The 13,235-nt window shown below is 40.9% G+C and overlaps 1 protein-coding gene across 2 annotated transcripts; it reads right to left on the reverse strand.

Moving 5' to 3' along the window:
• Positions 1–7,427: 7,427 nt before the first annotated feature.
• On the reverse strand, positions 7,428–13,235 carry LOC118430474. Of its 2 annotated transcripts, none has more exons than XM_035841359.1 (4): positions 13,061–13,235; positions 10,223–10,511; positions 8,648–8,823; positions 7,428–8,306 (listed from the first exon to the last, which is right to left on the reverse strand). In XM_035841359.1, the coding sequence occupies exons 2-4, from the start codon at positions 10,460–10,462 to the stop codon at positions 7,928–7,930; spliced, it is 795 nt and encodes a 264-aa protein (XP_035697252.1). In that variant the 5' UTR covers positions 10,463–10,511; positions 13,061–13,235; the 3' UTR covers positions 7,428–7,927. The 2 variants fall into 2 exon arrangements, with proteins under 2 accessions (XP_035697252.1, XP_035697253.1); XM_035841360.1 differs by lacking the exon at positions 13,061–13,235 and adding an exon at positions 11,787–12,295.

Genomic DNA, 13,235 nt, shown 5'->3' on the forward strand with positions numbered 1-13,235 from the left:
CTCTGTGATCGGCCAGTAACCACCAAGGACCTAGGAAATGTATATAGCACAGTACACCAGGACAGCCGCCTCTGCTGTCATATGTACATCACAGTCCTTAGACGCAACAACAAAAGCTGTGATGACAGTGGAAGGGTTTTGCCTCCTCCTCGCTTTTCCAAATCATATCAGCTTACTCCGCCCTGTTGTGGCATGCGCAGTAAGACCGTGCCAGCATCTGCCTCACGCCCTTCAGTGTATCACAAGCTCCGTCTGTGTCTTTGTTCCAAAATACAGTCTACGTGGAGATACGTAATCCAACCATCAACCAAGTAGGTACATGTATTTAGCCCTGTGGGACGAATGTGTATCGCACGTACATGTATGTAAATTTATAGATATGAAATACTCTGTTAATGTTATGATACAACAATTATCATCCTCTAGAACGGACAAATTACAAGCACGGCATGGGTCCATCAGTTAAACACATGACTTTGTTTGGGGGGCGTTATGACGATTTTGCCCGCCATACACGATTGCATTAAACAATCGAAATCCCTGCGGACCACTCTGGTATGAATCATTAATGAGTAAAGTATGGTTACCATTCCTGTAGCGGCGACGTGCCGGGCAATACCTTATGGAAAATCTTCATTGGCGCAACAACAGTACAGGGATTTCCGCAAGGCCCTCTATAATCATAGTACATCTATAGTACATTAGGACTGCAAGGTATATCAAAGTGCACTGTGAACGCTAGTTCAAGCCAGATTAAAACATTGCAATCATGTTGTTACATCTATAGTTATAGAAGGCCCTGAAGTGCGAATCACACTGCAGATTACAGTTTATAAACGGCCTCTCATGTATGTACCTTTTTGCACACAGTAAGGACTATCACCTCGTAAGATATGATTGGATTTATCTAGTATATATATGATATGATAAAGTGTATCAAAATACTTCGACCAAGCAAAAATGGTAAATAACGTTTCTCACGATATTTTGAGCACTCACTCGCGCTCACTCACTACGTCGAGTTCTTTCGGAGTCTCTTCTTGACTAGTTTCTCCGCACCTTTTTCGTCTTTGTCCTCCAACGTTGCCGGAAGTTGCTGGGGGTTCGTGCCGCTGTCAGCTTTAAACGGTTTGATGTATGTCTTATGTGGCCTTCCATGGCTTCTATTTCCATGATTCAGGTTCCACAGTAGAACTTCGCGGTTTGTACACTACTTCGTTTTCTTTATTTTTCAAGCAGTGACCTATGAATCGCAGTCTCCTTTGTCGTATTGTTTCGGCAATTGGCGGTAAGTTCTTACATAGCTCACGGTTCGAGGTTCTTTGCCTCCATGAGACATTTAAGCCATTTCTCAGCATTCTGGAATGAATGAATGAATGAATGAATGAATGAATGAATGAATGAATGAATGAATGAATGAATGAATGAATGAATGAATGAATGAATGAATGAATGAATGAACGAACGAACGAACGAACGAACGAACGAACGAATGAATATATTGTTACGTATACATTTCTATTTTTCGTTTTCAAAAACAGCCCGGCCGGGCCCCGGATTGGAAATGTGACGTAGGCCTAAGAGAGATGTGTGTTTTGGTTCTAATATTCTTAAACAATGCTTCTATATATAATTATATTCTTTTCAATAACTGGACTTAAATGTATCTCATGTAATTCATGACTGGTCACTGGTGGAACATAAACAGATACCAAACAAGAAACACCTCCCCATAGCTCTTCAGAAGCAAAAGGAGGATTTTCGTGCAGCTTTCAACGACGCTCGTGACAAGGGACGGAAGTCCAAGTACAACATCGTCGGAGCGGAAGTGAGGATGCTGGCTGGTGGCAAGACATTCCAGAGCCCGGACCGGTATTTCCAACACTTTACCTGAACACTGACTCTTATAAACCTGACTTGCTTTTCTGCCTACTTTTTCGTTAAAATTTAAAATATACTTACAATAATGTCGGCCTGAGAGTTATGTGAACTTAACTAACTCGTTTGTAACTTATGGTTATGTGTGAAACTTTATTCATTATTTTAGTTGTGCGCCTGTCATATCACCCCCTGTTTCAGATCATTCTGCAATGCCGAAGGGTTTCGATGTACCTTTTTCGTAAACTATGTCCTCATTAATATCATCTGATTTTCTGCCCGTGAGGTATCCAGGCAAACACAAATCTTTAACATTCATGCATGTCAATGTTAATAGCATAGTAGCAGGTAACAAACTAGATGAGATTTCAGTCTTAGCTTCTGGATTTAGTTTAGACGTAATAGCGATCACTGAGTCGTGGCTCAGTGACTCGATTGAGTCACACGAAATCTCACTGGCTAACTTTCAGTCGCCTCATCGACGAGACCGTAATCGTCATGGTGGCGGGGTCCTTATATATGTTTCAAATCTTATCTCATGTAAGCGACGCAGCGATCTTGAACCTCAATTGTTTGAATCCATCTGGCTGGAATTGAACATTGGTTCCTTCAAAGTACTTTTGTCTGCCTACTACCGGCCACCTGGACAAAATGTCTGCATAACAAATAACTTCATTGACTCCTTTACCGACTCTGTCGTCAGGGCGCGTAATTCGCGCCCTGATGCCATTGTCGTAATGGGTGATTTTAATGCCAAGCATAATGAGTGGTGGCACCTGGACTCAATTAATTATGCAGGTGAAAAACTTTATCAAGCTATTAAATTAGCAAACTTTGAACAAATAGTGAAGGAACCTACCTGCGATCTATCGCAGTCCCCATCCTTAATTGACTTGATTTTAACGGACCTTCCTCGTCTTTTTTCTGACTGTCGTGTTTTAGCTCCGTTGTCTGGATGTCACCACTCCCCAACAATTGGTTACATGAAGCTTTCTGTCTACATTCCTAGACCTTACACTCGTACCATTTGGGATTTCAAGAATTTAGATTACGATTCTCTTCTCGCTTTCTCAAATGATCCCATATGGTCCGACATTTACAGGTGTGAGACAGTAGACGAAGCCAGCAGTAAACTGGGAGAACTTATTCTTGAGGCCAAAGATCGCTGTGTCCCCCACAAAACTATTGTAATTAAATGTAATGATAAACCCTGGATGTCCAATAAAATAAGGCGACTTATGCGCTCTCGCGACAAGTCGCACAAAATTGCAAAACTTTCTAATCGCCCTACGGACTGGGAAACATACCGTAAAATTCGTAATAGACTTTCTACAACAATCACGCAGGCTAAGGCTGAATATCAGTCTCACCTAGTACAGGCTCTTTCTGATCCTTCAACTGCTAATAAAAAATGGTGGCACATTGTTAAACATTTTTATAGGCCTAAATCTTATACAACAATCCCTCCTCTCTTAGAAGGAAATTCCTCAATAGTCGATTCCTACCAAAAGGCCTGTATATTTAACAAGTACTTTATTACACAGTCCTTAATTGATACTTCCAATGCTACCCTTCCTGATTTTAATTCTCTCACAGATGCGAGACTGTCTTGCGTTTTCACTACACCCGAAGAAGTCGAACTTTACATTAGAAGCCTGGACACCTCTAAGGCTAATGGATACGATAATATTGACAATTATTTTCTTAAACTTATTACCCCTCTTATATCTGACAAGGTAGCTTATGTATTCAATCTATCTCTGTCATACGGAATATTTCCCATGATCTGGAAACGGGCAAACGTTGTTCCCATTTTTAAGAAAGGCGATCCTCATGATAAATGTAATTATCGTCCTGTGTCACTGCTTCCTAACTTGTCAAAGGTCCTCGAAAAAATTGTATACAAACATATTTATAACCACCTTTTTTCAAACGACCTTATCTATTCTCTCCAATCTGGTTTTGTACATGGTGACTCAACCGTGTGTCAGCTAGTTTATATTTGTCATACTATCCTTAAGGCTTTTGAAGAAGGGAAAGAAGTTCGCTCCGTTTTTCTTGATTTTTCGAGGGCCTTTGACAAGGTATGGCATTCTGGTTTGATATTTAAACTTCAGCAATATGGAATCGATGGTCCCTTGTTAAATTGGATTTACAGTTATTTATGTGAGAGATCTCAAAGAGTCGTTATAGACGGACAGTCTTCTCCATGGTCCAAGATTGGCGCAGGGGTCCCTCAAGGTTCCGTGTTAGGCCCCTTACTGTTTATTATCTATATAAATGATATTGTAAATAACTTAAGTTCTTTACCGTTTTTATTCGCGGACGACAGTTCTCTACTTGAAGTTGTTGAAGACCCAACTACATCTGCATATCGGCTCAACTCTGATTTATCTACAATTCTGTCCTGGTCCCATAAATGGTTGATGGAATTAAATCCATTAAAAACTGAAGAAATGGTATTTTCGGCTAAAAGATCCCCTGTCAACCACCCCCCTCTTTATCTTGGAACGTCTGAAATTAAACGAGTTTTATTCCATAAACATATTGGGGTTGTTTTGACTTCTAACTTGTCTTGGCACAACCACATCATTCAGATGCTCGCTAAAATTTCTAAACAAGTCAATGTATTTCGTGGTCTAAAATTCAAATTAACTCGTAAAGTTTTAGAAACCATTTATAAATCATTTATTCGCCCTTGTCTCGAATATGCGGATGCTGTTTGGGATGGCTGTACTGCCGAAGACTCCAATCTTATTGAACGAATTCAGTATGTTTGCTCCCTTATCGTATCAGGAGCAGTTAAAGGCTCCTCATACATTTCTGTTTGCCAAGAACTAGGTTGGGAGTCTCTCTCTAGCAGACGCCATATTCACCGTTTATATTTATTTTACAAAATAGTCAACGGCCAAACACGGAGGTACCTTATAGATCTGATCCCCCCTGAAATTTCCCAAACTACTTCCTACAACTTAAGAAATAGGTCAAATTTTCGACTTTCGATACAATCTACTGATAGATTTGGCAAATCGTTTGTTCCTCACTGTTTGAATCTCTGGAACGACTTGGACCTTGTTATTCGTTCCTCACGTTACTCGCTATTTCGGAAATACCTAATTAAATCAGTACGTCCCATTCGCCCCCCACACTACGATTGTGGCCCTCGTTACACCTGCGCCCTTCTTGTCCGACTTCGCATCGGCACCTGTGCTCTCAATCAAAGTTTGTTTATCCGAGGACTGTCTCCCAGTGCCTCCTGCAGATGCGGGTTTCGATGCGAATCCGTATTACATTTTATGCTTTATTGCCCATTATATGTCCATCAGAGATCGGAATTCTTCGGCAATCTTGCAGATTTACTTGGTCATCGTGTTAACCTTAATAATATGTCTGACAATGTCAAATTACATTTTATTCTCAGAGGTTCCGCATTGCTACCTTCTGTTTACAATTTTAAAACGATGCTACTCACGCAAACTTACATTGAGGACACTAAGCGCTTCTAGATCTGCATGACTGCAGTCAAGTTGATATAGAAGTCCCAGCTCTAATTTTGTTATTTCTCTTTTTTCATATGTACCCAATTAGGCCAATTGATACTATTATATGTCTTGGGGTGGGGGGATATGGCGCCCTGATATGTTGACCTAGATTACTTAATGTTATTAATTTATTTGTATTTTGTTATGTGGCGCTGTTAAAATAAGTTGTTAAACTTGAGTGCAGCGCCACATTGTCCTTGTTCTGTGTTTTTGAATAAAGAAAAAAAAAAAAACAAGAAAATGAGGAACTGATTCGTATAATTAATGCAAAAATGGAAAATGCGCTTATATAATTAGTTATAAATGATGGAATTTTGTTACTTGTGACCTGTGTAAGCTTAACAAAGATGAACATCACCATGCATGAATTATTAATGTGTATGTCATCTACAAAAGCTGTAAATATTTCATGGAGGTATGAGGTCGCCGGATGTGTAGGACTCGTCACGTGCCCATAGCACTTCATTTGCATGTCTGTCATACATTGCACATCTTGAGCAAACACAACTTCCAGTGGCTGGGGAACAGCACCAAGACAACGACCTTGCTTGGCAGTCTTGGAGCACCAAGTTTGTACCAAGTTTTACAAGTTCGTACCATTTCGTCATCAAGAACTCAACAGTCCCGCCTTGGATTGTCAGTGATATTTTTCTATAGGAGTTACTACAAGATGTTATATCATGTAACAAGCTTAAGCTTATGAATTAATTAAATTCTAGAGCATTTTTACATCAGTGCGTAAAATGGGAAGACAGTATCCCAGTAAACTGACCTGCAAAGACGGTTGTAGTGAAGTTGTACACAATCTTTAACACAAGTACAAATGTCTACTACTTTACTTTCCTATAGAGATGTTGTACATTGCTAATTGCAAGTATATGGTAGGGACATGTGAGACATATACGTTACAATGGATATTATTTTAACAAGAGGTTACCCAAATACTAAACAGGTTGGGTCTGTCGCTTTTTTATGGAAGAAGAGGAAGACCATATGTCTCTTTTTTATGCAAATAGAATTTGTGGGTTCTGCAGTTTTGAGAAAAATAAGCTGTCTGTTCGTCCATGGATGTAGAAGTATGTAATTGTGACAACTTGAAACAATGCCATTTTTTCGTCGTAGTAAATGTTCCACTGTATAATGTATGTATGTTTGATCTCACCTAGCATCAGCATTGCTGCCTGAGATGCTCTGAGATGCCTTGTTGCAATTTCAATAAAATAAAAACTAAATTAATATAAATAAAAAACGTGTTCCATCTTCGACTGCTTTAGACGTATAGTATTTAACAAACTAATATGGGGTTGGGGGTAGAAATATAAAAGGGCTGATGATATTTTGTATGATATGTCAGGCTACGTTTTCGTTTCTTTGAAAGGCGCGTATCAACAAACTTTTCCCCTTGCAACTATAGATCCACATAACGTTCAGCTTTATAAGAAACACGTGTTGACATAGTGTGTTATCAGTCTCGAAGTGTACCATTATCAAACGTATTTTTATTGCTCTTATTTTCAAACGTCTTGCCGTTATTGATGACAAAAGGAACGACACTATAACAACTATCCCAGCTACGTCTAATTTTCTTCGTACTATTTAAACCTTACAAGATGCTTTTATACATGTATAAAATAAATGCGTTGTCAAACTCATAGACATAGCAATCGGTCTTACTTAATAGAAATATAAGTTCACAGAACTGTATTGTTGCATTTAGCTAAACGTAAGACATATCAAAAGGAAAATAACTGTTTTCTAACCTCCATTATACACAAGCAATTAATGACGTCGAAAATGTTATAACATCTCGGAGGACAAGAAAATTTATGCTTTTAAATATTGTAACATATACAGCAGTTATCTATTGCCCTCACAGATACGGGATCAACATTTGATTCCGGCAAATAACTATCTTACTGAAGCTGACAACCAAGTTATCTATGTGAGACAGACCAAACATTGAATATTGAACTTCATACCATTCGGTATGACAGATACGGGATCAACATTTGATTCCGGCAAATAACTATCTTACTGAAGCTGACAACCAAGTTATCTATGTGAGACAGACCAAACATTGAATATTGAACTTCATACCATTCGTCCCGTTATTCCTATTCATGAGGGTTTAACTTTCCCGCCGTGGTCTTCACTGACACATAGCCTGAAGTTCACTACTATGTAGTTGAAGGAAATCGTAATCATATTACAAAGTCTCTATAAAGAGTGCATTTCTACGTAAAACCTGCCGGTGCCGCCAATTATTACATATGAGTAATCTGCATGGTTAGCTACATTCGAGGCCGTTTGCTGGGTGTTACAATGTTGACGTAGACCGGTAAGCAAGTTCATGCTGTAATTTCCAATACACATTCATGAAACTTCAACCAAAATTGTTGAATCATTCAATACATGTATACTTTGCACCAAGCGTACATTTTCTAATATTTCCTGATGATTGCCGTAGACACTATCTCGACAGGCGCATTTTTTCCGGCATGATGAGCTCAATGTACTTGGGGTGACTTTTTCGACATCGGGGACTGGCGGGGAGACTGGCGGGGAGACGGCTGGGGAGTGCGGTCCAGGCCCAGGCGCGAGTGGCGGTGCATCGAGCTGTCATTGACGGCCCCTCTCTGTTTGAGTCGCGCTCTCTTCTCCCGTCTGCGCCTAAACATATCTCTGATTCCCCCCTGGACCACCTGCTTGTCCCATCGGAAGTAGATGGAGGCAAAGAAGAAGCAGACTAACACGACAACTGCGAGTGCAATAATTACATACATCCACGTCTGACCGCTGGAGTCGTCGGTGGTGGTGGCAATCAGACATCTCTTCTGACGACCGAGGATGGTCTTCTTGTTCCTCAAAAAGAGGCACACCTTGTACCTGCAAGTGGAAATGATCAGAGCTGATACATACATACATGTTTGCATATCTGAGAATATAACAGAATACAAGATGCATGTGAAATACGCTGCAAGAACAAACGCCCGTTTAGAGACTGTAATCTGACGTTCCCTGCCATATGTGTAGTGATATAGGTTGATGGATTTATTAGTATTCAATGTAATATGCATTCGCTGTTATATTTTATCTGACCCTTACCTTCCTCATGACCTCAATGAAAAGCGGCCTGCTGGCCGATTTGAGCTTCTCGTGAATAAATAAAGGTTTAAAAAATGCCTTCACGTAAAATGATAGGCCGACATGATCCAGCCCAGCCTCACCTTGAGTCTGCCTGCAGGTAGTCCAGCTTGTACCATCGAGCAGTCCGGTCCTCTATGTTGCGTTGACGGACCTTGATGTAATCCTGTTTGTCCAACATCTCGTACTCCAAGTAGTAACTGGTGTATGTCACATTCCCTACGATATTCCACGTCAGCAAGACTGTTGTTGAGGATTCCTTGGATAGAGATACACAAGAATGTAGGGCAATGTTTTGGACTCCCAAAAGCTTTCACCATTCTAGACCAATAACACAAGTGATTTTAAATGATGTCGAATGCACCATGTTAGAATGGGTAATCTTTCGGAGACTCAAACAAATCTGACCTCTGCAGTGTGTCACAATCTACACCACATCGTCATGAGTTAGATCCTTAAAATATCATGACCATATGATGTTCAGAACACGAGGTATGGAAGCCGGAAGTCCTGCTGCAGGACCACAGAAATCCACCAGGTGGTCCATAACCGAACTTGCCTACGCCCACTCATATACAAAAAGTCATATCAAAGCTATCTGGAAACAAACAAACACAAACACAGATAAAACGACACCGAAAACATAATCCTTCTTGGCAAAGAAAATGATTTAACGATAATAGTTCGTAGGACAAAAATCTGGATTCTATCTACGTTCCCTTTCTCTTGTAAATACAGCCAGCTCTTCCTGCGTGTCCTGTACACAACAGGAGAAATATCTTTCCTGACATCGATGCGTATCAATGCGTTTATATGACCACGTTTCGTCTCCACCTTAAATCCCATGCCCTAAATGACCACATTAACCTCTATACCGAGCTGATCTTTCCATCGACGGTAGGCCATCTAGTTTTGTTGAAGTTAGTATTACTTGGCCGTATTAAAAATGAGACTATATGAGCTCAAACAGTGTGTACTCGTTCCACAGATCCCCCAGAATCATACACTAACATACACCGTGTACTCGGTCCACTGAACGATTGCCGAGAATCGCAAACTAACGGTAACACCAAGGAGGTTTTGATAAGACCTCCTTGGTAACACACACACACAGCCCGATCCAATGTCGATCCCAAAGAATCATACATCATCACCCGACGATTGACGAGAGCTAGCCGAACACCGATTTCCGAACGCTGTGGTGGCGTTAGGAACAGGAATAGCACAGGGAGCAGACTAAAGATGGGCTCTCACCGGTGCGGCACTGCGGGGTTTGTAGATAACTAAACGAATTTCAGAGATAAAGAACGAATGTTCTTCTCTTTTGTGTATTTTGTTGTCTTCTAAGTTATAATTTTACGTCTTAAGCAATATCTAAATTATTAAAAATCGCGAAAATAACAAAACAGTGCCGCAGTGAACGAACCCCGTAGTGCCCCACCGGTGCCCCCAAGTGCAGTGAGAGTCCACCTTTAGAGACAAACAAATTTACAGTCGTTCCTGCTCCTGACCATCAGCCATACCCCATAGTTTATCACCTGCAGGAAAGACAATAGCAGACTTGGAGACAAACTGAGGAGGGACATAGATGTACATGTGACAGAGGGAAGGAACATGACATGCACGAAATGCACACGGAGTATGTCGCATATACTTACAGATGTCGCCACACTTGCGCTGAAGTTGGCAATAGCGACTGTAGACCGGAGATGGATGTTGTGACCTGATGTTGCTCCTTCCTCACGCGCTAGTTTGCCCAGTTTGGTTAAAATACTTAGAAATATGTTGGCTTCCCCGCCACCTTCCTGAGGATAATGAGCTCTAGTGACAGAGCAGCAGGACCACAGGACGAGCAGGAGGAACGTCACGAATCTACCGTGACCCATCATGGCCAGCATCTACACGTGTGTCACCATGTGCTGATGAGAAGACGACTCTGCCAGTAACCTGCAAAACAGGAATAAAGCTCGATTCTCACATGATCAACGTTACAGAACGGACTGGACGATCGACAATCTTTTAATATCGTCCCTGTTTCAACTTTACAAAGGAATGAAATATGAAAACATCGTAGCAGTACACTTCCTGTGAATATTTGGGCCCAGAATAAAGGAATAATTACATGTCCGTCATCTCACGGTCACCAAATGTGGCCTTGGCTAGTTATCCATAAATTTCTATCACCGCCGAGCCATGACTAAACTAAGAATTAGCGACCAACCTCTACAAATTGAAGTTGGTAGACACAGCAAGACTCCTCCAAATGACAGATTATGTACATTTTGCAACGATAGATGTGTAGAGAATGAAGTACATTTGCTTTTAGAATGCCCACTATACACCGAGATGCGCACATCTCTCATAAATACACTACAACTAGATAATGAATATGTGTGTTTATGTAAGGACCAAATGTTCAACTACATTATGACGACTAATAGATACAATGCACTTGAAGAGATTTGTAAATTTGTTCACACAAGTTTCAAAAAGAGAGAAGAGACTATGTAGATTTTAGATGATATAAGATGTAACCTGTTTCACGTATACTTAAGTTATCTAACCCAATGCATTTAGCCCATGTTGGGCAGGAATATGCAATAAAGATCATTGTCATTGTCATAAAATGACGATTGAATCGTCTCGATTCACAACAGTTGATGGACTTGTTGACCAGTCGCCGGGGAGGATAAGACTGGCCGTTATTAAACGGCTGATTGTCGATATCGATCTTCCATCCCAGTTGGTAACGTTGATCGTATAAGAATAGGATGACTTGACAGAAACAACGCGACGAGAACTTACCTCGTTCTTCTTGCAAATAAAAGAAAATATGTAACCATGCTATGAAGATTTACAGTGATCTGTTGATGACCGTATCCCAGTGTTTCATTACCACCGAGAGGATACTAAATGTTCTCTAAGCTTCATGCCCAGAACGACGTGGTTCCTACGCAGTTTTTTAAAGGTTGTTAAAGTTGGCAAAGGTGAATGACAAAATGATCGGTACAAAATTGAAATTAAAATTAACATAAAACAAATAAGAAAAGTATCAAACGAGATGTAATCTACACACTGTCACATAGAAATAGCCACCATATTGTCAGTCGCTGGGGATGTCTACAGCACAGTACTTTTGCAGCGGCTAATTAGCCTTTTTGTTGACTACAATCTATTATTCTATGTATAGGACAAGCTATCCACATAATAATCATCAAATACCAAATATCTGGAGCCGTCTGGCAGGCAGAATAAAGTATACAGTACTACTGGCTCCGGGTGACAGCTCGGACCCGGAGGTATGAGTCATCTGCGTTGCAAGCATAACGTTGCGCATCATATTACTGCATATTTTGGGTCACGCACAACGTCCAAGGGCCAGTTGATTTGGGTGAGTATAAAAGGACGGCTTTGCAAACACTTGCAGTACATGCAACATCACGAATTATTTTGAATTCGACATGCCGGTCACATGGCCTTTCAAATCTTCAGCCCTTATCAAATAATGTTCTTTAACAAACAGCACCAGATGTCAAGCTAACAAGCGTTTCGAAACAAGATCCTCAGGCTTTCTTCCAAGTAGTGTCTACACTTTGGACTTAAAAGCTCCTGTCAGTCCTTTGCCAAAGACTTGAGATGCCTTTCAGAAAACCATATCCGTGATGGCACTGAGGTGATGTTTAAAGAGCTGTGACAGTCTGATCTGTTGAAGCATGGCCTGACCCTTTGGATGCCATGACACTAGCGTTTGGAACGCCAACGCCAAGACTGTCAGTTGTTATCATATCAGGCAATTTACTATTTCATATTACGATTATTTTAGTTCAATCAATGATGGAGTGACAGTACTGAATAAACATATCATATTATTCCTTGGGCCTTTCATAAACATCTCAGGCACACGAGTCCTAGTGACGATGATGACGAAGTGATAGCGGCACGGTTACAGCGGAATTCTCGGCCTTCCAACACTTGGTGACGGCTGTTACTTGTCAGTGTTGATTCAGGCAGTATCATTCCACCTCCGGGTTGTCAGGGCTAAAAATATCGTGCAGGACTCGACATGGCTGTTTTGCTCCGCCGACCACAGTCCGCTAGTTAGAGTAAGATTTCTGATGATTTTGTAAAGGTTACCTTTGAAATCAGTTACCAAGTTAACTAAAGAGACCTCTCTTATGATCTACAAATAAGTAAATAAATGGTCTGATGCACATCCACAAAAACTGCACAGAAGTATTAACTAGCTGGCAGCCCCTTCCATCTACTTTCACCATTGTTTTCACAATACACAGGTCACAGTGTGCATTATTTACCTCACGTCGGTGAATAATGATTATCAGAATGCTGACCAAGGGACACACATTCGATTAGTGAATGGTTCACTTAACATGTATCATCGTTTTTGTTAAAGCGTGTCTGTAAATTAGACATTACGTCAAGCTACACACTTCAGATAGAACGTCTGTGCTTTAGTGAATGTCAGAAGCTGAACTTACAATTGTACATATGACGTCAGTGGTGAGTTCCGCACCAAGTCCCCGACAAGCTCGTCCTTACCGGGAAGTTTACCATACAGGTATCGATGCAGAGTAGGAAATATGGCGGGTCTCTGCTCGGCCTGTCAGGGCGACAAGCGTCATTTTGGCCGCCTGTCCGTCATGCGCAATGCAG

Source organism: Branchiostoma floridae, chromosome 14, assembly GCF_000003815.2.
Source record: "Branchiostoma floridae strain S238N-H82 chromosome 14, Bfl_VNyyK, whole genome shotgun sequence".
Taxonomy (NCBI): domain Eukaryota; kingdom Metazoa; phylum Chordata; class Leptocardii; order Amphioxiformes; family Branchiostomatidae; genus Branchiostoma; species Branchiostoma floridae.